Source organism: Chamaea fasciata, unplaced genomic scaffold (genome assembly GCF_029207755.1).
Source record: "Chamaea fasciata isolate MVZ Bird 193981 ecotype frontalis unplaced genomic scaffold, bChaFas1.0.hap1 SCAF_4, whole genome shotgun sequence".
In the NCBI taxonomy this organism is placed as follows: Eukaryota; Metazoa; Chordata; class Aves; order Passeriformes; family Sylviidae; genus Chamaea; species Chamaea fasciata.
The window spans coordinates 82251088-82272806 of record NW_027094089.1 but is presented as its reverse complement, the minus strand read 5'-3'; the positions used below and the strand labels follow the sequence as shown (position 1 = coordinate 82272806).

At 47.2% G+C, this 21719-nt stretch overlaps 1 protein-coding gene across 4 annotated transcripts in view; it reads left to right on the top strand.

The window, feature by feature from the left end:
- Positions 1 to 21249, top strand: part of MCF2 (MCF.2 cell line derived transforming sequence) — a 55508-nt gene extending 34259 nt beyond the window's left edge. For 3 of the 4 annotated variants that reach the window (XM_066182213.1, XM_066182214.1, XM_066182215.1), the window contains 17 exons: positions 2534 to 2622; positions 3180 to 3268; positions 3498 to 3564; positions 5302 to 5417; positions 5533 to 5602; positions 5923 to 6015; positions 6216 to 6308; positions 7255 to 7380; positions 8135 to 8356; positions 11756 to 11848; positions 12139 to 12217; positions 12741 to 12807; positions 13223 to 13329; positions 13408 to 13520; positions 13800 to 13912; positions 15376 to 15476; positions 15726 to 21249. In XM_066182213.1, the coding sequence (XP_066038310.1) occupies positions 2534 to 2622; positions 3180 to 3268; positions 3498 to 3564; positions 5302 to 5417; positions 5533 to 5602; positions 5923 to 6015; positions 6216 to 6308; positions 7255 to 7380; positions 8135 to 8356; positions 11756 to 11848; positions 12139 to 12217; positions 12741 to 12807; positions 13223 to 13329; positions 13408 to 13520; positions 13800 to 13912; positions 15376 to 15476; positions 15726 to 15778 (1691 nt within the window). In that variant the 3' untranslated portion in view covers positions 15779 to 21249. The remainder of the gene's footprint in view (positions 1 to 2533; positions 2623 to 3179; positions 3269 to 3497; positions 3565 to 5301; positions 5418 to 5532; positions 5603 to 5922; positions 6016 to 6215; positions 6309 to 7254; positions 7381 to 8134; positions 8357 to 11755; positions 11849 to 12138; positions 12218 to 12740; positions 12808 to 13222; positions 13330 to 13407; positions 13521 to 13799; positions 13913 to 15375; positions 15477 to 15725) is intronic. The other variant, XM_066182212.1, reaches the window with a different exon arrangement.
- The last annotated feature ends 470 nt before the right edge of the window (positions 21250 to 21719 follow it).

The following is a 21719-nucleotide window of genomic DNA, read 5'->3' as shown; positions in this document are numbered from 1 at the left end:
ACATTAGAACTTTCATCCTTGACAGCCCTGAGTTGTATCAGGCAGAATTAAAAGAGATTCCAAAGTAGCATCCGTGTATTTTCAACCAGGGACTTGCTAAATTATGTCAGAATGTTAAATTCAGTGATCTGACTACATAAAAGCAATTAAATATTGGCATTTTAACACAAGGTTTTTATGATGAATTAACAAATACTGGTTATGGTAAGTTGTAGCAGAAGCAATTCAGAGAGTGAGAAATGTAAATAGCCAAGTGGAGGGGTGGGAATGAAGCTGGATGCAGTGAGGGAAATTAAACTGCTCAAGACGCAGGCCAGTGCAGCAAATAAATCCCAGATTTCCTTTTCCCAGGCTGATGCCACCCTTTCTAAAGCACATTATCTTCTGAAGCCCTTTCCCCAATCAGTAAAAAAGCTCTGAGCGTTTAGAGTAGAGCATTGCCCATTTTGCCTGACTGAGCTTTTCCAGTTTTCCCAAAAGAGGCAAGGGTTAAAGACAAATTATTGACCTAAAGAGCAGGGTAAACGGGTGGCCCCCTCTGTGGGATGTTGTGAGATCATCACCACTCGGCTGGACTTATTTCATGCCTTTATGGGATGCAAGTTTTTCTATCAGAGGCACTCGGTCACCTGCAAAGCACAGGTGTCCTCCATTAATCCTCTGCCTGAAAGCAATGATCAAGTGTGGGAAAGACAAAAGGCTCCTCTTTGGATAGATCATGACAAGAGAGCTTTTTAATAAAGTCTGTTTGATACCAAACATCAAACTGCAGCAGGCCTGCTGGCGTGATGGGCAGTGTCAAAGGCACACGCTGAGCTCTGCTGGGAGTGCTTTGAGATGGTTGGGTTTTACGGTGTGGATTGAAACCAAACCAACTCTGAGCACATCACTTTTGTCCTCTATTCCTTTCCTTCTCATGTTTCTGTGCCCCTTTCCCCCCCCTTCTGTCTCTGTCTGAGGGTAGGTGCTTCCTCTTTTATCTTTGCCCTGGATTTGAAGCCTGTCTGAGAAATGTGGTTCTAATTTTTAAACCATTTTTGTGAGGGGGGGGGCTGGGGAAGGGGGAAGAGTAAACCTATCCCACCCTGAGCCCTCAGGTGTAGTGAGATGTGCAGAAGTGTCACTGCAGGCTGTGGCAGAGCCCAAGTGCTGGAGTAGAGTTGGTGCCTTGGCAAGGCTTAAAACAGAGAACAGGGACTGGACAGAGCTGGAGAATAAAGTAGGGATTTATTGAAAGGTCTTTAGGGTACACCTTGAGCAGGACAGAGCCTGGCCAGGGCTGCACCCAAGGTGGACCCAAAATGGTCACAAAATGGTCAAAAAATGGTCACAAAATGGACACCAAAGTGGCTGACCCATCATGAGGTCTTGCACTTTTATAAGTTTTGGTCCATTTGCACCTTGGGGTTGAATTGTCCAGTCCCAGCTCCAGGCTGTGAGGTCCCATCCTTCTTGTCCCTCCCTCCAGCCCACCCTTGTTTGTGCTTTTGGGCTGAGAGTTGTCCTTGGTGTGCAGCAGGAGAAGGATTTGTTTTGTGTCCCTGCTGTGTGCAGAGCTGAGTGACACTGACTGTGAGCTCAGAGCTGCACCCCCGGGCAGCACAGAACCTGAAATACATGAAAGCTGAAACTTAAAGGCATCAGAGTCCCTCTTGCAAGAGGAGCTGGTGCCCATCTCCCCATCCAGCTCCTCATCCATGTTCCCTTCCTCCTGGGGCAGCCCCTGAGCAGGACCACTGGCAAGTCCTCACCTCTTTTGAGTCTTCCCACGTGTGATGGGCCCCAGGGACAGCTCTGGTCTGTCTGCAGCACCCAGAGCTCTCTGATTGCACCAGGAGGGGCAAGGCCTGGCTGTGATAACCTGCAGCAGCTGGATCCCACAGCTGCCCCAGCTGAGGACGGGCTCTCCACACCAGTTTGCCCTCAGAGCATCTCCACGGCCTCCTCTGGGCTCTCTCCAGCACGTCCACATTCCTCTTACAAAGTATTTGAATGGTGTCATGCAACTCACTGGAGAGATTGATGCTTTGTTTTGAAGCTTCTGGTTTACCTCTGCAGCTCAACTGCAGCTTGTAATTGTTTACTGACAACATCAATAAATTTGTGCTAGATGGAGAAACACTTTATTACAGCTGAGCATCTTGCCCTGTGTTCATAAAAGGACTTTAAAGCAGTGTCCCGGCAGGGCGTATTCTTTTTTGTAGTTTATTTGCTTTTATTGTTTTTGCTGTTATCATGTGCTCAGGCTTCAGAGACTTTGTTAGGTTTTGATTACTGTGTTCCCTTGGTGCACGTCTTGTTTTTTCTAAATATTTGTACTTTGTGGCCTTTGTGACCGTGTGACGTGCTATGTAGAATCAGTATTGTTTGGGATAAATACCCTTTATTTTGTCAGTTTGCTATTAGAACTAGCTAACTAATTATTTATTCTTAAAGTGTACCCCATTTTTCTTCCTGACTCATTAGTTTTTGTCTGAAGAATCTCCTTTGCTATAGATGTACGTAATGTAATTCTGCTTTTTTTCTACCCGAGGTGTGGATTTTAATTCCAGTTTGAAATTTTCATTTGATCTCTCTCTCCCTGGGAAGAAAACTTCAAGAAAAACTCCAAGTTCTCGCAAGGTAAAAATTGTTAATGAAATCTGAGTTCGTTTTATACACTGAAGAACTGAAACTGCTCTAAAGATAGAGCGTACTTCGGATTTGGAGATGCTCTCTTTATTTTCTTTTTTCTTTTACCTTGTTAAAAAATCAAGCAAACCCAAACCCTCGTAAATCCATGTGGTTTAGTTGGATTAGTCCAACACCTGAGCTCTATCTTGGATTGATTTTCCAGCATCCAGACACCTATTTCCTGAGTGTTATTCCCTGAGCTTGTTTCTTGCATAACAGAGGTGTGTATTAGGAAATATTCCCGTCCACAGATATTTCCCCTGTGGAAACTGTTCTCTGGCCTCTTCACTGATGAATTACGTTACCAGTATTTTCAGGTTTTGTGTAGCAGAGTAATTTCTGGGAATAACGTTACGTGTTGCTCCATTTTAAGGTTCGCTGCCCGAGGGTTCTTGTAAGGAGGCACATCTCATCCTTCCCCAAAGAGTTTCCCGGCTGGCACCAGGGGCTGGGCTGCTCCTGCCCCTGCAGGGCCCTTCCTGCAGCTCTTCCCATTTCTCTTGCAGATCGAGGTCATGCACGACTATCAGGAGAAGCGAAATTCCTTGCAGTATTTTATTTCAGACAGTGATGACAGCTTAGATATACTGAAAGGGTAAGCACCCACCCCGTTTACGTCGCCTAAAGTGGTGTTTATTTCTGACCAGTCCTTGCCCCATCCCTGTGTTCCTCCAGCCTCACCCAGGTGTCATCCCTAGTGCCTTTACCTCTTGGTTATTAATTAGATCACACCGTGTTTTGCTCTTGAACTGCACTGATCACCTGTGGGGCTTTTTGTAGCCATGAAAATGATGCACTTCTATTTTTTTTCCCCCTCATTTTAGCCATGTCATAAATGAGCTGATAGAGACAGAGAGAGTGTATGTGGAGGAGCTCTTCACTGTTTTGACGGTGAGTGACTTCTCCAGGTTGCTCATTACTGTTCCCTGGTGACTTGTACAAAAGGGCACCTGCCACTCTGTCAGCTGAGCTGAGATGTGACAGGGCAGGCTTCCACCACCCTGACAGATCCCCATCTAGTCATAAATACTCAAGTGTTGTGCTCCTTAGGTTTTCTTTGTTGGAGGCATCTGCAGGAACAGTTGGTGTCAGGATGAGCTTTTCATTTACAATGAAGGAGAATCCTTCTGTTTGTACACAAAAGCACTGGTAATTAGCCTGAGCAGTGCCTGCAAAATATGCAGAAAGCTGGGGTTTTTTACTGTTCCCTAATTTCCTTTACCTTTAGGAGACAAAAGGAAGCAGCTTGTGTTTCATCCTTGGGAGAATTCTGTCTCAATACTGTGAAGTTCGTGACTGTGTGAAGCACATTACTTTAGAAGGCAGAAAATGATTTCTCATACTGTCATTTTAGACATTACTACTTTATTCCGAAATAACTCTTGCTGATGGGCAAAACAAGTTGGCTGTTAAATAGCTCCCCCCCCTTCACATTTCTCTCACCCAGGAGCAGGCAGGATATAAATCTGTTCGACTGCAGGTAGTTACACATAATTTCCCTGCACTGATTGGGGTTTTTGTTAAACCACACTCTCCGTGATGAAGCAGTTGGCAGGTGCACAGATTTATTGCTGTGCACATCGAGTCTAGATAGAGAAAAATGGACAGATAGACTTCAGTTTTCTGAAAATAGGATTGCCTTTAGAGAGGCAAGCCTGCTTGCTGGCCTTAAATAAAATTGACCAATTTTCCAGATACTTATCATCTGTTGCATCCTTAATCAACTACAAAATGCCTGCTTAGTATAAGGAATATTGATTGCAGCCACGGAGAATGTGAGAGATTAGTTTGCAAAGCCAGAGGAGATGTGCTGTACATATTGAACACATTTTTGCTGCTCATGTCAAAAGGACCTCAGTTCTGTGCAGTCCTTGGTGAACAGCAGGGCCAGCCTGACCTGTGGCTAGTGGCATTTTTGGGGGCCTCTTTGGCCCTGATGGTGCTGAGCTCTGGCCGTGCCTTCTCCCTGCGCTGCAGTGAGGAAATGTGCCATACCTGGTGCAGTGATGGGCTGTTACTTTGTGGAGCTTTACATCGTTTCCTAGTTCCACCCAACAATTTGTGTGTCAGTGTTGTCCCTTCCAGCTCCTCCCCAGTTTGGGAGATTTCAAGGGGCAAGGGGAACCACAGAGCCCAGAATTCCTGAAGCACTGAGGAGAGCTCAGTGCTCAGCACGTCTTGTGCAATGGGCAAAAAGCCCGTGGATTTCTGATTTGATCTCAGGCTGTCTGTGTTTGTGGCTCACCTCCTGCCCTGGTTGTGGTGAGGCTGAGTGGAGCTGCACTCACACACACTGCCCCTCCTGTGTCCCGTGGTCACGGACAAGATGTGTTCTCCCCACACCACTGTTCCTGTGGGTCCTCTCCTGCAGCCAGGCTGATTTGCCTTTGGAGAGTTGGGAGCATCTCTGCAGTGCTGCCAACCCCACAGGAGCTGCCCCATGTTATTCCCTTCTGCACCACAACCCCGTGTGCTGAAAGACAGGGATTTAGAGACCAAAAAAGCAGGGGATAAGAGGGATGCTGCACTTAGAAACAGAGAGATCATACTGAAAGTGTGTTCATGTCCCCTTTTCATCTGCCTTTGAGGAGGTGGCAGCTGAGTGATGAGCCCTTTTTCATCTGGCAGGGCTACAGAGCTGAGATGGATAACCCTGCCATGCTCATCCTCCTGCCCCCCGTGCTGAGGAACAGGAAGGACGTTCTCTTCGGAAACATGCCCGAGATCTATGACTTCCACAACAAGTATGGTGCTGCTGCTCTGCTCCCCTTTCACCAGACTGACCCCTTGGAATGCTGGAATACCCAGACCTCGCCTTGCTCACCGCTGCGTTTTTGTCCCTTCTCCCGTCTCTTGCAGAATTTTCCTGCACAGTTTGGAAAACTGCCTGGGAGCACCTGAGAGAGTGGGATGTTGTTTCCTAGACAGGGTGGGTGAATCATTTTCACGTACAAAGCAGACTCGAAGGCCAGTGTTTCTCCTGGCTTGTTGAACTCTGCAGCACCTCAGTCATGTTGGTTGAGTGAGAGCCTCAGGGCCAGCAGCCAGGCCAGCAGAGATGGGGCAGAGCAACCATCGTGACCACAGCCTGTGATCCCCAGCTGTGCTCTTTTCACCCAAACTCTGTCACTTTTAGACACTGAAGCTGGCAGCAGAGATAAAAGCACACACACAGTCTGGGTGTTGGCTCGGTGGTGCCCAGCAGGGCTGGGTCCCTGAGGGTGACCTGCCTCTTGGCTTGCCTTGCAGCGGGACGATTTCCAGATGTATGAGAAGTACTGCCAGAACAAGCCCCGCTCCGAGTCCCTGTGGAGGCAGTGCTCCGAAAGCTCCTTCTTCCAGGTGAGCTGCTTCTCCTGCCCTGGCAGGCACCACCCTGGACCCTCCCTTGTCCTAAACACCCTCCTCAGCAGACCGCAGTTCTCCTGCGTTTTGTTTAGTGCTGTGTGAAAAACGCAAGCCATCAAACCCCACGGTCGTGCTGTTGGAATAACTGCTTTCAGATGGTGCAAAACTTACTTAGTCTGAATTCTGTGTTCCAGGAATGCCAAAGAAAATTAGAGCACAAACTCGGGCTGGATTCCTATCTGCTCAAACCAGTGCAGCGCCTGACAAAATACCAGTTACTTCTGAAGGTATTTCATGTTCTGCTTTCAAAGGGCGTCAGCAGGTAGATTAGATTAGTTTTATTTTTCAAGTAAAGGTTACCTGTAAATCAGCACCAAGCTTTGGATGCTTATCTTGGCCTCTCCTGAAGTGACTTCCAGTGAAGATGAATGTTCACATACCTGAAAAAGGAACAGGCGCTTTTAACAGGCCATTTTTTTTTGAAGAGAGAAAGACCGTTTGGATCTGTTCAGAAATGCAAAATTACAGAAGCACTTGTAAGAAAACCGAGCCAGAGATGGTAATGAGAATCTGTTGAATGAAATATGTTGTTGTATCTCTTCCTCTCCTCAGGTGTTGATAGCACCTGTAATCTTCAGTGCATTTATTCTTGTGTCCCCCATCTCAGGCAGGGCAGTGCTGTTATTCTCACTTTGTAAGGCAGGAGTAACACTTGGGCAGTAGCTTCTGAATCACCTTCTACCCTCTGGAGTGAATATACGTGCAGCTCTAGGTGGGCACAGGACATTTGAAATTTAACTAATTTTATCTCAGTGGCAAAATTCTGTCTTCCATTTACTGACTTGAAGGCTCTGGATTTTATAAATTCTGTTCCTTGTGTCTGCCAGTCTGAAGACAGTCACCTGCCGCAAGCTCATTTGAGGGCATATTGGCAGCTAATGGAAAACCTGAGCCTTATTTGCCATATCTTACCAAGACACAACACAAAGGCGTCAGAAGACTGTGATGCTGCTCTGTGCTGATGCCATCCTTAAGGAAACACATTTAAAAACAGGCCCAGGAGCACTGACCTGTTCCACGCCTCATACTGTGTTTCAGAGGGAGCCTTTTTTTCCAGTGACATGAAAAAAGAAACTCGGTGTAGGTCACTTCTGGGCACTGGAAACTTTGGGCAAGGTGGAAAAATCTGCTTTGTTCAAGTGCAAACACGTGCTCTCCTATTTCTATTTTCAGGAGCTGCTAAAGTACAGCACGAGCTGCGATGGAGTTCAGGAACTTCAAGAAGCTCTGGTTGCAATGTTGGATTTGCTGAAGTCAGTCAATGACTCCATGCATCAGATTTCAATCACAGGATATGATGTGAGTAGATGTGAGCAATGAGAGCCCTTGCACAAGGCCAGGTGATGCCCTGGGAGTGGATGGGGTCCAGAATGTGAGAGCTGAGAACAGCTACAAAGTGAATGGGATCAGGGAGCCCTCACGGGTGACACTCTTCCGTCTGATTTCAGGGGTTTGGGAATATGCAGAGCTGCACGGTGCCCACACTTGCCACCTTGTGGATTTTGGGAGTATTTTTCCAGTGTGCCCCTTTGTGTTCTCAAGGCTGACCCAATAACTCACCCTGGGGTGTTTGTGTAGCATTTCCCATTCAGCATTTAACAAACGTCTCCCAGAGGCTGATTTTGAACCTTTCCCATTGGAGTGGTTGTCTTTCCTAGGGTTTCAGAGAAGCTGCTGATCCCAGGCCTGGCCTCCTGGAGAATTCCATCTTCTGATATCTCAGTTCAGGCTCAAATCTCACTTCCCTGTCCCACTAAAGTAGCTAGAGCCTTTGACATGCTCTTCCATTGGAGCTGGATGGTTTTCCATTCTTTTTAGTTCTTCCAGTTTCTGAGTTTCTAGACTAGCTGCAGCCCTGCATGAGAGCTGTGCTTCCCACCTGGCACCAGGTCATCACTCCCAAAAGATCCTCTGATCCTTCCAGGAAGACTATTCTTAGAGGGACGTGCCTTGGAACAGAGCTGGCCCTGCGTCCCATCATTGTTTGGAGGGTCCTCTCACATTTTCATTGACGTCTTTCTCTTTCTTTTTTTATTTGTCACGCTCTCCCCAGGGTGACCTGAGCGAACTGGGGAAAGTGTTGATGCAGGGATCTTTCAGTGTTTGGACAGGACACCGAAAAGGGCCAACAAAAATGAAGGATCTGGCCAGGTTCAAGCCCATGCAGAGGCATCTGTTCCTCTATGAGAAAGCCTTGGTCTTCTGCAAGAAGCGAGAGGAGCACGGAGATGGATATGACAAAACCTCGTCTTACAGCTTTAAGCACTTTCTGAAAGTAAGGAGGTTTTATTTTTGTTTCTGGAAGTGAGGGTGTTTTACACAGCCGTGTACATTGCAGACCAGCAGTTCTGCAGCGCCAGAGGGGATTTTTTCTCCCTGACGTGGTGGCTTGTTTTGCGCTGCTGAGGGCTGGGATGCCCCACAGGGATGTGCCATGTCCACGGAAGGCTGTTGGTTGGATAACTCGAGCTGAGGCAGCAGCTGGGAGAGCCCCAGACTCGGAGTCGAGGCTGTGACTCTGCCAAGGAAGTGGACCTGTGCAGTGCCAGGGGTTGCAGATGTGCTGGCCCCCTGCTCCAGCCCGTGTTCCAGGAATGGGTGAAGCCGTGGAAGGGCATTTTGTCTTCCCCAGCCCACCTGGGAGAGCAGGGGGGCTCCCCCTGCCCCAGGGAGGCCCCCATGGCTCTGCCTGCCCGCTCCTGAGCCCTACTTTCCCCCCCAGAGGAGCATGCAGGGTTAACTCTTCTTCCTCCCCATTCCTCTCTCCTTTGGCGGGCTCCAACTGCAGCTGAAAGGACAATTATCAGATGACAAGGGTAGCCTATGGCAAAATACGAGGGATGTAAACAACTGTCCCAACCCTATAAATGCTAACTATTATCAATTAAATCCCAAAGTGCTGCTCTAAAAGAGACCTTCTGGCATACTGCGTGTGATGAGCAGTTCTAATATCAGCATTGTTTTTTTTTTCTCAGCGCTCTGCCTTGTTTTTCTTGAAAAATGAAAATCCGTGGGGGTATATATTAGGTTGGAGAAAACTGAGAACTTGGAGGCCGAGCAGATCCCTGGTCTCAGTGGGGTCTGGGGAGGGATTTGCCATAAGTAGTCAGAAAACAAGTAAACAAGGTGACGGCAGAGAAGTCTGTTCAGCTCTGGTGCACGTTACAAATTATGTAATAAAAGCAAGTCTCAGGCCATATGTTTCAGTACCCGATGTTTTCCCCAAACAGCAGAATTTTCTTTCAGGAGAGTTTGTTTCCCCTGCAGCGCTTGTTTTACCATACAGGGTCTTGAAAAGACTGAAGAGGTGGCGGGGGAAATGCAGCTCAGAGGTGCAAATCCTGCACTCGGGAGTCCTGGCAATGTGTCCACAGTTCTCCTCTGCCTTGAGGGGACTCATTTTCCAGCTGTTGGTGTTCACACACAGAGGTTGGAGTTAGAGAATCCACGGATGTGGCAGGATTACACCTGCGCACATACGTTTTGAGAATTGCTGTACTGAGGGCAAAATCCTTGGGCTTGACATTTATTTGCTTTGTAATCACAGACATTGATATTGGAAAAGTCCTCTAAGATCATCGAGTCCAACCCTTAAACCAGCACTGCCAAATCCACCACTAAACCCTGTCCCTGCGCATCAGGGAATTGTTTTTCTTTGCAGCACTGTTTTTGGGGGATTCAGGATGGAGATGAGCTGTTGGGTAGATGCTGTGTAACAGGTCATCCATAAAACAAAGCAAAGAAACCCTCAGGGTAATATTGTGTCGTGTGTGAAGTGAGCAGTGGTAAATACCTCTTCAGCTGAGAGTCAGTAACCTAGAGGATGCAGGCGACTGCAGTGCCAGGTAAATCTGCCTGGTGCCACGTGGAGGCCGATGCAGATGAACACCATCCCGGAGCTTTGCACGAACCCGGCTTGGTCTGCACTGCAGTGATCCAACAGCTGACAGTAAATCCTGGGCAGGGGGAGGACATGGAATTTTAAAATCCACTAACCTGAATGAACAGACCTTAAATCTGTCTCTTCCTGGCACTTGTTCTTTGCATCATCACAGTAGATCATCTGAAATTTCTAATATCTTGATGCCTGGGCAGTTTTGTAGGAGCCTCCATAAATTGCCAAGGTAAACAAGATGCACAGAGCTGGGAAATGCAGCGACTGGATAAGGTGCTCTCTAGACTGCCCTTCCAACAGCTTTCATAAATTCTAAGGTTTTATGAAATCAAAACGGAGCCTCACCAGCTTTCTAAAGGGGAAATGGGCTCATGTTGTGCCAGGGGGGTTCAGCTTGGATATGAGGAGTGGTCAGTCACTGGCAGAGCTGCCCAGGGCAGTGGGGAGGGGAGTGCCCAACCCTCGAGGGGATTAAAGCCGTGTGGATGTGGCACTGGGGGACAGGGGCTTGTGGTGGCCTTGGCACTGCTGAGGGAATGGCTGGGCTCGATCATCTCAGGGGTCTTTTCCAGCCTAAATGTTTCTGTGATGTCAAGAGCAACTTGGTTCCTGCTCGCTGAGGCTGTTCGTGTCCCTGAAAAGGGGCACCAGCATGTGAAACGGTTGGAACAGAACGTTTGTCCATGGGTCCTAGTCTGTAAATCGTCAAAGTCATTCAGACCAAAAGCTCTGGGCACGCACGTATTTTCAAGGAGGAGCGGCAGTGTTGAACAGATGTTATTTCTAAGGTTTTGTTTGTGTTTACAGTGGATTTGTCTAATCCAGTCTGCGTGAATAATTTATGATAGATGATAGCCTTATTATTACATCTGTTCCAGAACATGCAAGGGGGATACTTGAGCTATTTTTGACCATCCTTTAATCAGTGAATAATTACCAGCAAACCCTGCTTTAAGGCAGAGGCTGGTTCATGTAGTATCAGGCAGTTTTCAGCTTCATGGCCTGTTCAGGGGGGAGGTCAGAGGTCTCCTGTTGCTGAAGAGTTTCTTGTCTCTAATCATGGTTCAGGTGGGTAACACCGTGCAGATCCTGAAGGGTTTTGGGCCTTTGGTGTTTTCATCCAAACTATCAAAAGGGGTGGGTGGTAGTGAGTATTCAGTATTCAGCATTCAGCGTCAAGCCTGCATGTGTCCTGGAAGCCGAGGTTTGGGGCAGCTCAGGCTGTATCCCAAAATTTAACCCTTCTTTTGGCAAGAAGGATTAATTCTTATTGGAGTGCTGTCACCACTTCAGGGATGCTCAGGGGGCAAAAGGCATTGAACTCAAACTCCTAAAGGAGCTCAGGGCTTCACAAATTGGTTTTAAAGATCACTGACAGAGGGAAACAAAGAATTTAGTGAGTGAACGAAGAATAATACGGCATAAATAATGTATGTAGATAAATAACATGTCACGTATTTATAAATCTTCATATGCCAGATCTGAGAAATTCTATGCTAAGAGGCAGCTGAGGTGATGCTTCAGTTAGTTCCACTGATTCCCAAATGAAATGTTCCCGAAGGTCCATTGATTCATTTTGTAAAGCTTATCCAAAATGCAGCTGATAGAAAGTCAGGAGGGATGAGACAGATAATGACTTTCAGTTGCTGCTTAAATTAAAATTGATGAAACATGTTCAGTTCAGTGAAAACAGGTTTAACTTGCTGTCAAAAGTCTGGATTCCTAGGGAAGAGGGGAGCTTTGTATTATGTTTAATTTTTTGTTGGTTTGGGTTTGCAGATGAATGCAGTTGGAATAACTGAGAACGTGAAAGGAGATCATCGGAAATTTGAGATCTGGTACAGTGGGCGAGAAGAGGTGTATGTGGTGCAGGTTTGTGGCTTCAGAAATCTGGGTATTTGCACATCCTCAGAGCACTGAGAAGAAAATGTGTCTCGTTGATCTTCATGGTTGCAGTGATAGTTCTACAATTTCCACTGCGCCTTGCCTGGATGTAATGGGAATCATCAGTTTTAAAAGACCAAGACTGTTTAAAATTTAGTTGTTGCTTTGGGGGAAAAGGGGGATTTCAGATAATTACAGCATAGAAAAGTAAGATTTTATTCCTACATTATAATGGATGGCTCTTAATTCAAAATTCAGACGATTTTCTCTTCTTCCAGGCCCAAACAGTAGATCTGAAGATGGCATGGTTGAATGAAATAAGAAAAATTTTGTTCAAGCAGCAAGAGCTTATAAAAGGTACATTTAAACAATTTCTCTGTGGCTTTTGCTCTGCAGCAGAAGCTTTCCTATTGTCACACTGCTGCTCTTCAAGTCCACTACTTCTCGCTGGAGAATTGATTTTTAGAAGCCTGGTAGCAAAATGCTGGAGTGAGGCCTTACATTGCAGGGAAATGACATAACTTGGAGCAGTAAAAACTGGGTGCTCATGTGAAAATGGATCACAGAAGCACATTGTTTTGGTTGCCATTACCTTGGGGACTATTTCACGTTTGTTGTCATAGGTTTAATGCAACAAGATAGATAACAGTTGCCTAATTTTAAGCGTGTCGTGGTCCCCAGTAGCATGCTCAGTGTTGGATTTGTGCTAAGGTTCCACCTTCATCGTAATTAAGCCTGTGCTTTGCAGGAGTCCGTAGGTCTGTTTTCCTCTGAGCTTAAATCAATAGGGTTGTACAAAAGGTCTAACTTTTAAAGTAATGCCTCAAGCGTGACAGTTGCTAATAAAACCCTGGATTTTAAGCTGTGTTTGCCCTCCCAGCAGTGGAGAAGCAGCAGCCTGGCTCGTGCTCGGAGCAGCTCCCTCTCTCCTCCCAGCTGGGTGACAGGTGAGTGCCAGGTGGGGCTCTCCGGGGTCCCCTCCCAGCAGTGGGCACCTGCTGGCCCTGTGCTGGCCCCGTTCCTGTCTCTGGGGAGGGGACAGGAGGGCTGTGCTGCTGCTCACCCCTTGGGGACAGGGTCTGCCAGGGCCACCCTCGAGCCTGGCAGCTCAGCCTGAGCTGCAGCTCCTCTGCAGATGGAGACAGAGCCAAGACAGGGCTCTAATTCAGAGCAGGGACACTGCAGCAACTTCCTTTCCCCTCCCAAAAAGATCGAGAGCCGGGCACTAAGCCCTTAATCTTTACAGGAACATACAAGAAGAAGAACCAGCATCATTTCTGACCCTGTTTGACAAAACCTTGTGGAGTTTGCGCTCATTCATGGAATAAAGCTAAGATTGTTGTTGTTTTTTGGGCCGTTCAGGAAGCAGCAGAGAGCCTCCATCAGCTCCGAAGAGAACGACTCGGAGCGCACCAGCCCGGTGATGCTGGACAGCGGGCTCGTGTCCCCCCAGAACAAGCCCCACAGAAGTATGGCCCCTTCCCCTCCCTCTGGGGTGTTCCTGTGGCTGCTGGGGTCCCCAGCCTGAGCCCCACGCTGTCTTGCAGGCTGGCCAGGAATGTCCCAGTCCCTGGAGATCTGCGAGGGGCTGGAGGAGTGGTCGGGTCACCAGTACCTCTCCAACTGCTCGGACACCGAGGAGGAGGACGGGAACCAGCTGGTAGGTGGAGGTGTGATAGCCTCAGAGCCTGGGGAGCTGCCACAGCCAGTCATCCTGCCTTGCTTTCCTGACTGGATAAGGGATGTATCTTGTCCATGTCTCTCAGAATTTCCGTATCTCGGTTTGGGGAATGAGAAGATGCCTCAGCTGCAGTTTCTTGAAATAATTTTAAATCAAGGTAGCTGACAGGGCTCTGTCACATTCCCTGCAGCAGGCAGGAATCACAACTGCATGATACAAAATGCAGCTGAATAAGATAAGTTTCTCTCTCTACCACAGTCTCCAGGAAAATACAAAGCCCTTGCAGACTGCAAGAGGAGGGGATCAGAGGACCTGCTGGTGAAAAACGGGGATGAAATTCAGCTCTTGCATGAAGATGGTGAGGGACAGTGGTAGGTATTTTAGGATTACTTTGCCTTATCTCTAAGAGCCTGCAGGGCAGTCCCTTGAAATGTCAGCAGCCTGGTGATACCCTCCTTGCAGCTCCTGACTGAGCTCCAGACCATTCCAGAAAGCTGGAGAATTCATTCTCGTGCCAGGCTTAGATGCCTTCTGCTCTGGCTTGGCCTGGGAAACAAGGCAGGACTTCCCTTGCCGTGGGTCTCTGCCTGAGCTGGGTTTTACCAACACCTGCACAGCCCCTCTTGCCATGCTCTCCCCACTGCAGATGGTGCTTCCCTTTGCCCATCCCAGCTCAGCTCCAGGCTTTGTTCCTCTGGGCTTATTACCAGCCATAGAGAGCAAGTGCAAGGCATTTTCCTCCCTCAGACAGACAGCTGTAGGAGTGTCACCTGGGGGTGGCTGCAGAGCCTGTTTCTGTTATCTGTAAAGCTGTGGCTCACAAGAGAACACCTCACAACTGCTTCTCTCCTTGGCTGGGAGCATCCCCTCCCTGGGAACGGCCCTGGGCCTGCTGCCTGTTGGGCCGTTGTGTCCTTGTCTGGAAGGGCAGCATGCCCCTCCTGAGATCTACAGCCATTTGGCTGAGGTTTCTGGCTCTTTCCTTTCCAGGGTGATTCTGAGCAGCTCTCATCAGCCAGCCCAGGGTCTCAGTAGGAAGGAGCCCAGTGTGCTCATGCCTTGTTTGGGGCGTGGGAAGGGTGATGTTAGCAGGAATCTGGGTCAGATTTGTGCAGGCACCAGCCTGTAAATGCACGGATGTCAATGCCCCACACAGAATTCCTGGCTGACAGCTACAGCCCTTGCACTTTCATGAGAAATCAGAACAGGATAAAATAGAACATTTCAATTGCAAGCGACCTGCAAGGATCGTCTAGCCCCACTGCATCTTGAAAAACGCGGTTTGTTGTTAGCAAAAGCAGATGCAAAGCATCTCAGGTTTGCTGAAAGTTCACCACTCCTGGGGGCTTCAGCCAGAGCCAGTCAAAGATTTCTCACACCAAGCTTTTTTGTTAGCACAAATTTCACTGCGTGAATGGGACTGAGGGTTGTCACTTACGAGCATGAGTAATTCCAACTGCCTAAACCTGGGCTTGAATTTACTTATGGTACCCTGACTGAAATCATTCTACCAGTCTAAATAGCAGAGGAGTGAGAAGAGTAATCACCCTTGGCGCTTTTAGTAGCCAGTTTTCCTCACCTGGCATCTCTGGAAGCCTCAGGCAGACTTGAGAGGGAGTCCTGCTCTCCATTGTCTAGAGAGAGGTATGGGCTTTTTAATTAGGTTCCTAAACTTATGTGGAAAGAACACTTCGAATGCATGGCCAGGTCCTGTTAAACTGCTTCCTGGGTTTGAACAAATTGTTGCTTGCACCCCCGGCTGTGTAGAGTGTGCCCTCCCCAAACTGCTTCTGGGTTGGTTGGCTTCTGTTCCTAATGCTGTTGTCATTCAAAGGTTGGTGAAAAACCTAAACAGAAGAAAAGAAGGCTGGATTCCTGTCCACAGTCTGCAGATAGTAGTCGGTGACTGCAGATTTCGGAATGCCAAAGTTGCAGGTATTTGATAGCACGCCTAGCAGAAATATTTCATATCTCAAATCAGGTCTTTTAAGCCATTTGCATTACACTTGATGTACTAAATCTGGCTGCATATGCCTCTGCTGGAAAAATAGAAAAGCAAGCAGCTATTCCAAAAAGCCTGCAAAAGTAGTAAATTAAGCTTTTCCTTTCCGTTTGTTTAACACGTTAAGACGTTTCTGAGACTTTAGGCACTAGTAAATTAAAACCAAGCATTTAAAAACATAGATTTCATTGCAAGAGCTCTGGGTAGAAGACCGGGGAGAAGAGACGGAGTCTGACCAGGGATTCCCGTGACTGTTTTGCCTCCTGCTGTAGCTCAAACCCCGTGAGAACAGGAGGTACCTAAGCCAAATCTCCTCCTGCTGCAAAAGACATCGTGGCCTGACCCCAGCACTCTAAAGGCAATACTTCCTCCCTGCTGGCTCACTCCTGCCCTCACTGCTGCCTGCTGGTTAATCCATCCTTAGATAAAGTTTATAATAAACAGGTTACCAGGTTTCAGCCAAAGGCTTAGAGTCTCCAAACCCGTATTTCTCATTTTCTAGCTGTAACTGTACATAGAAATAGATAGGGAAGCATAAGAGATGACACAAGAAAATGCCTTAAGAGCAGCCTGTTGCCCTTGCCATGTCCACAGCGTCACTGCTCCCTGCCTTCCCTCATCACCATGCTGTCCTCTGCAAATGGGAGACCAGGGTTGGAGGTGGAACAGCTCAGGAAGCCCACATAGACTTAGTCCATTAAAAAAAAAAATACTAGTTATGACTGTATGAAGCAATTTTTGCAAGGAGATTTCTCTTTAAATACTTCTTTCTGTCAGAATCTATTATTTTGATGAACGTGAAGAAAGCCATCTGACAAGCTTAAAATTCCAGTCAGCTCTTGATGGTTTTTCGGTATTTTTCAGTGAATCCTTCTTATGTAGAGAGGTATTTTTTTATCCCCTTTGTTGCAGGGCAGTCAGACCTCACAGGTTGAAGGTTTGCTGATTTTCTGTAAGGGGTAGTTTGCTAACCAATGATCAGAGTTTACTGGCACCCTGTTTTCAAGATGCAGTTATGTGGCTCCCTTGATCTTCTCTCCATGTGTAGCTACCCGCTCTCACCAGGTCCTATGCAAAAGGGTTTTCCAACTGTGAATGCATCTCAAGGAAAGGGTGCTGGGAAACTTTGAACGCTGGTTTGCATTGTCAGTGATAATATCCCCCAAAACCTAGAGCCTGTCAGCTCTACACTGGTTTTTAAAGATGCTGAATTCGAACTGAGGGGAATTGCACAGGGTGAAGCCACGGAAAATGCTTCCTGTGAGTTCCATACCACTGCCCAGGTACTCCAGAGCCGTGTCCCAGGGTCTGAGAACACTCAGGCTGTTTTCCCTGCGAAGGTGACTGTTCTCTTTTGCTGTTTCTGATCGTGCCTGCAGTCCTGAGGCACGATTCTAACCTTACACACGTGCCAGGAAATATTGGGGGATGGTGTAGGATGTTCTCTGGCTATTTCCTAGAGCTGTTCCTAGAGCTCTTCAGCAACGTGTCCTTCCAGCCATAAGCAACTTGCACTCTGAAAAAAAATTATTTTCACACAGTACTTCTGCATTCAGCAATTCCCTTTTCTCTGGGGGGCTGGTCACTTCACCCTGCAGGTGACACTGTACCACTGACTCCTTGGGAATGGTCGGGACCGGGCTCTTTCCTGCTTCTTCAGAAGATGGAGCTCTTGCTCCAGCATAGCAGAGCAGAATTAGGCAGCCAAGCTCGTGGAGCCGAGTAGGGGCAGGAGGGAGCGTCAGAACCCTCACGGGTTATGAGCTGCTTGTGCTGAAATGCTGGTTTGCATGTCAGCTGTGTAAACCTGACTAACGTGCTGCGGGGTCCCCAAGAGCTTAGAGAGTGCTGGAGTCACTTCAGTGCTGGGGGAGAGGCAGTTCTGGCATTTTGTGCGGGCAGTGCCTGTCTTACTGCTCAGCTCTAGGTTCCCCTAATTAAAACTCCATGTCCAGTCACAGAATTTCATAGCAGAATTCATACAAATCTGGGGCTCGGGATTTCTTTCAGGGCAAAGCCTTTAGCTGAATGGAATAAATGGTTCCCTTACCTTCGAATTTCTTCTTAGATTTATACTGTGGCCCACCACAGGACAGCTGATACCTGCATTCCTACAAGCTGTTCCTCTCCCCTCCTGCTAATTATTCCAGTGTTATAATACAGGTTATAATGAAGTTACAGGGAACTTTTTGCTGTCCATTTTAAGTTAGCAGAGGGGTATTTGGCAAATGCTTCACTCCCCAGCCACTCCAGCTTTACAAATCCACAGTCCTCTTGTAAATCTTGGCCTGGATATAAGCCATGAGGTTCTCTGGGAGGAAGGTGGCTGACTTGGAGATAATTTTGAAACTGAGTTTTCCTTCTGGTGTGCCTCTAGCTGTAGGTTCTGAGATTAGTCCTTGCTGCTTTCTTCCAAACAGATATTTTTTTTTCCCTCTGCTGTGCAAACCCATGGTGGATTTTTTTAATGGGCATGGTGAAGGATGAGTTTTGTATTGCAGCTGGTAACATGCAGAGCACAAAATGAAAAATATTTGGAGAGAACTGTGCTTATAAAGAGCAATACTCAGAATGTAACTACTGCTGAGGCTCACCCGTGTGTCTGTAGTTTCAGCAGCCTTGCAAGTGGTCAGGCATTGCCTGGTTAACTGCCTTGGCTTTTCCACCAATTAACAGAGATGCAACACTATCTCTTCAGGGAGCACTTGGGGCTCCAGCATTACAATCCCAGCGCCTCTTCTGCACTGGAGCAGGAGACAAAACATGTCCCTTGGTGGCCAGTGTGCCAGAGATCACACTTTGCAGCACTGGCAGGTGAAGAGAAGAGCATCTCACCCCTCAGCTGCACTGCAGCACCCACGGCATGGGCTGGGGCCAGATTATTGTTGAAGTCACTTCCTACCCCAGCCAGTCTGGTGATTTAAGGTGGGCGCAGGCTCCTGTTCTACGTGCCAGACCCTCTCCTAGTTTATTTAACACATCCCGCTTGCCAAATTCTCTCTTCTAAGCCTTAGGGGGATTCCCTGTGCCTGCTCTCCATGCCATAAAGCTGAGCAAAGGTTTCCCCCCACTGGCAGTGCCTGAAGGACCCAGCTTGCATGTTTTGTGCTCCCTCTGGACAGGGCACTGGGGATTGTTCTGTGCCCCTCTGGACAGGGCGCTGGGGATCGTCCCCTTTTGTGACTTCCATCTGCCTGATCAGGGTATTTATTGTCCGTGGCTTGAGCTTTTGCAGGCTGCCGTAAGCACGTTGGCTGAAATGTGCAAGCTTTGTCCACGTTCTGGTTCAAACGCCTCTCGCGGTTTGCAGCTGCAGCACAGCTGTTTGCACTGTCCCTCACGCACTTTAATGATTGCAGCCACAGGCTTTTGCGTCCGTGCAGGGTCCCTTAGAGGCAATGCTGATTTCTTTTTGGCCTTTGAAACATAAGAGCAGGGTCTCCTCCTACGACCTGCGGTGCCAGCCAGCTTCACAGGACACCTATTTAGTAACGCCAGAAAACCATTCCCAGCCCGACAAAATAAGGAGCCTAGAGAGGGTATCAGCTGGCCTTGCTGTGATAATGAAGTGATAGATGATTGAAATGAGTCAAACCCTGTGGTCCTGCCTTAGTCAAGGCTCTCACTGAAGCCAGTGGGAGTTCAGCTTTTAGGGCGAAATGCAGGAGTGCATTTATAATTTTTTTTTTTTTTTCTGTTATACAAATGTTACATGATTACCGGGAACAATGTATTTCTTGGAATAAGATGCTTTAATATTAACGTCATTCTCCATTACTTTATAGATGCTGCCCTGTGTAACACGAGAAAGTTTAGTTCCCCTTGAATTAAGGGTGAACTAGCAGCATCCTATTTTCGATGCTCTTTGGAAGCTTTCAACTAAGTGTTACAGAGAAATAGCACAGTAGTTGGAGTTGTCCTGTACTATTCATCACATTCACAGACCTCCACAGCTCCATCTGCAGTGAGTGGGACCGGGGTCCTAAGCAGCTTCTCATGCTCATAAAGGAAGCCATTCTCTGCTCTTTGGGGTTTTTTTTTTCGCCTGTGGAAATTATGGTGTTTTATTATTTTTTCCTGCTGTTTTTCCATGGCATACATCACGTTTCATCAGAGAAGTACACTACAGTTTCCTGACACTTTGTTTAGATGCTTGAAATTCCCTCTACAGGTTGAAGTAGGTTTTGCCTACTTATTAGCTGACAACTGTTGAAGTTGCAAACAAGAGTTGAGTTTTGGTAAACCAAAAAAGGAAAACAGACAAACAAACAAAGAAGCTGTATGTCCCGCTTAATTGATTTTATGGGTGGATTTTTTCTTAAATATCTGCATCAGCTATGTGAATGTAATGTTCTGTAAGAGCATCATCTGGCTGACTCACATGTGGGGATGCAATAAAACTAAAGATCCTCTTTTTGCACTTAGGGTCTGACTCCAGCCCACTGCAGTCAACCTCCTTGATTTCAGTGAGGTCTGGATCAGGTCAAACTGGCAACTCAGGGTTGTCACCAATCACTTAGGGTCCCAAAGCGTCCCAGGGCTGAAACCTGTATCTAGCAAGTGTTGAAGTTTACATTAACGTATGTACTTTTGGAACACAGTGCCATAAATCCAAGCTAAATGTCCATGTTTGCACTAAGGATGTTCTTGTGATAAGACTTTTCCAGCATCTTTAACAATAATGAATCTATTGAATTTTTGAGAAAGGAAGAAGAATGCTGAAAACTCATAATTTAATTTTGTGTTTCTTTGTCTAGTTTTGCTTTTGTAGAACATAGGTAGGTACAGGGGATTTGAACTTTTAAGCAGATGTGTGCAAAGAGCATCTGAGTGTGTGGAGAGCAGGGTTAATTGTGTGCATGCAGTAGTGAATTTGCTCTGCCCCAGCCAAACGAAATGTTTGTACCATGGGCTAAACCGTGGGGACCTTTATGATCTGTCTTACATTTGTGAACTGGTCCTTAGACACAGTCCTAAGCTGAGTTAAAACACAGTGGGTTTGTTTTGTGACCATTGTTGTGCGGGGGAATTGTTGAGCTGCTCGCTGGCCGTGGTGGCCTGGAGGTTCCCCACCCCACAGTGGATGTTTCTCCACTCTGGGCCTCCAGGACTGGGGGCGACCCTTGTGCACCCCCAGAGCCGGGACCAGCCGAGTCTGGACTGAGCAATACCACAGAACCAGAAGGATCCTGCTGTCCTTCAGCCACTGGCAGCCACAGTGCACAGGTATTAAGCCACTGGGGATTCTTCTCATCTACTTCCAAATACGTCACAATGCACTAATTAGGTGGGAAAGTAGGAGTGGCCTAAGTTACTGCTGGGGCTGTTTATAGTGGTAACAATTCTTGTGGTAACAGTACACATTTTGAGGTACAACTGTAAATATTTGTCTGAAACATAGCACACATTGCATATGAAATGATTTTAATCTTTTTTTTTGTCTTCCATAGTTTTAAATCTAAGCTTTTATTGATTTATGAGGTTGATAAGTTCTGCAGATCTGAATGTACAGTCTGAGGTTTTTAACATTTGAAACTTTGCACACGACATGGTATGTTTCCCTGAGTATGCTGTTGAACTAGGCTCTTCATGTATATGTATAAATTACAGTAGAGAATTTTCTCTGACTGCAAGTTTAAATGAACTATATTGTATATGTACCTGTAAAAAATGTGTTAAATCTATATTTAAAGATTAAAAACTTGTTAAATAAATCCATCTGAGAATATATAATTTTGTTCAAAGATGCATCTGCTATAATTCTAGAGAAAAGAAACTGCTCACAATGTTGGTTTTATTTCATTTCCTTGGAACAACTTAGAACCTCCTTACATGCATTTTGATTTTAAGGTAAGCAGTGGCAGATGATCCAATTAGCTTCTTGCTGGATGCAGTGGCAGTGAAAGTGGGAGAGACACCTTAGCACTCATACTGAAGGCTGGACAAGCAGCTGCTGCCACACTGCCCTGGCTCAGGGTGTCCCAGCCTCCCCCACATCCATCCCAGCAGGGTCAGGGTGTCCCCAGCCTCCCCCACATCCATCCCAGCACAGGTCAGGGTGTCCCCAGCCTCCCCTGCATCCATCCCAGCAGGGTCAGGGTGTCCCCAGCCTCCCCCACATCCATCCCAGCAGGGTCAGGGTGTCCCCAGCCTCTCCTGCATCCATTCCAGCAGGG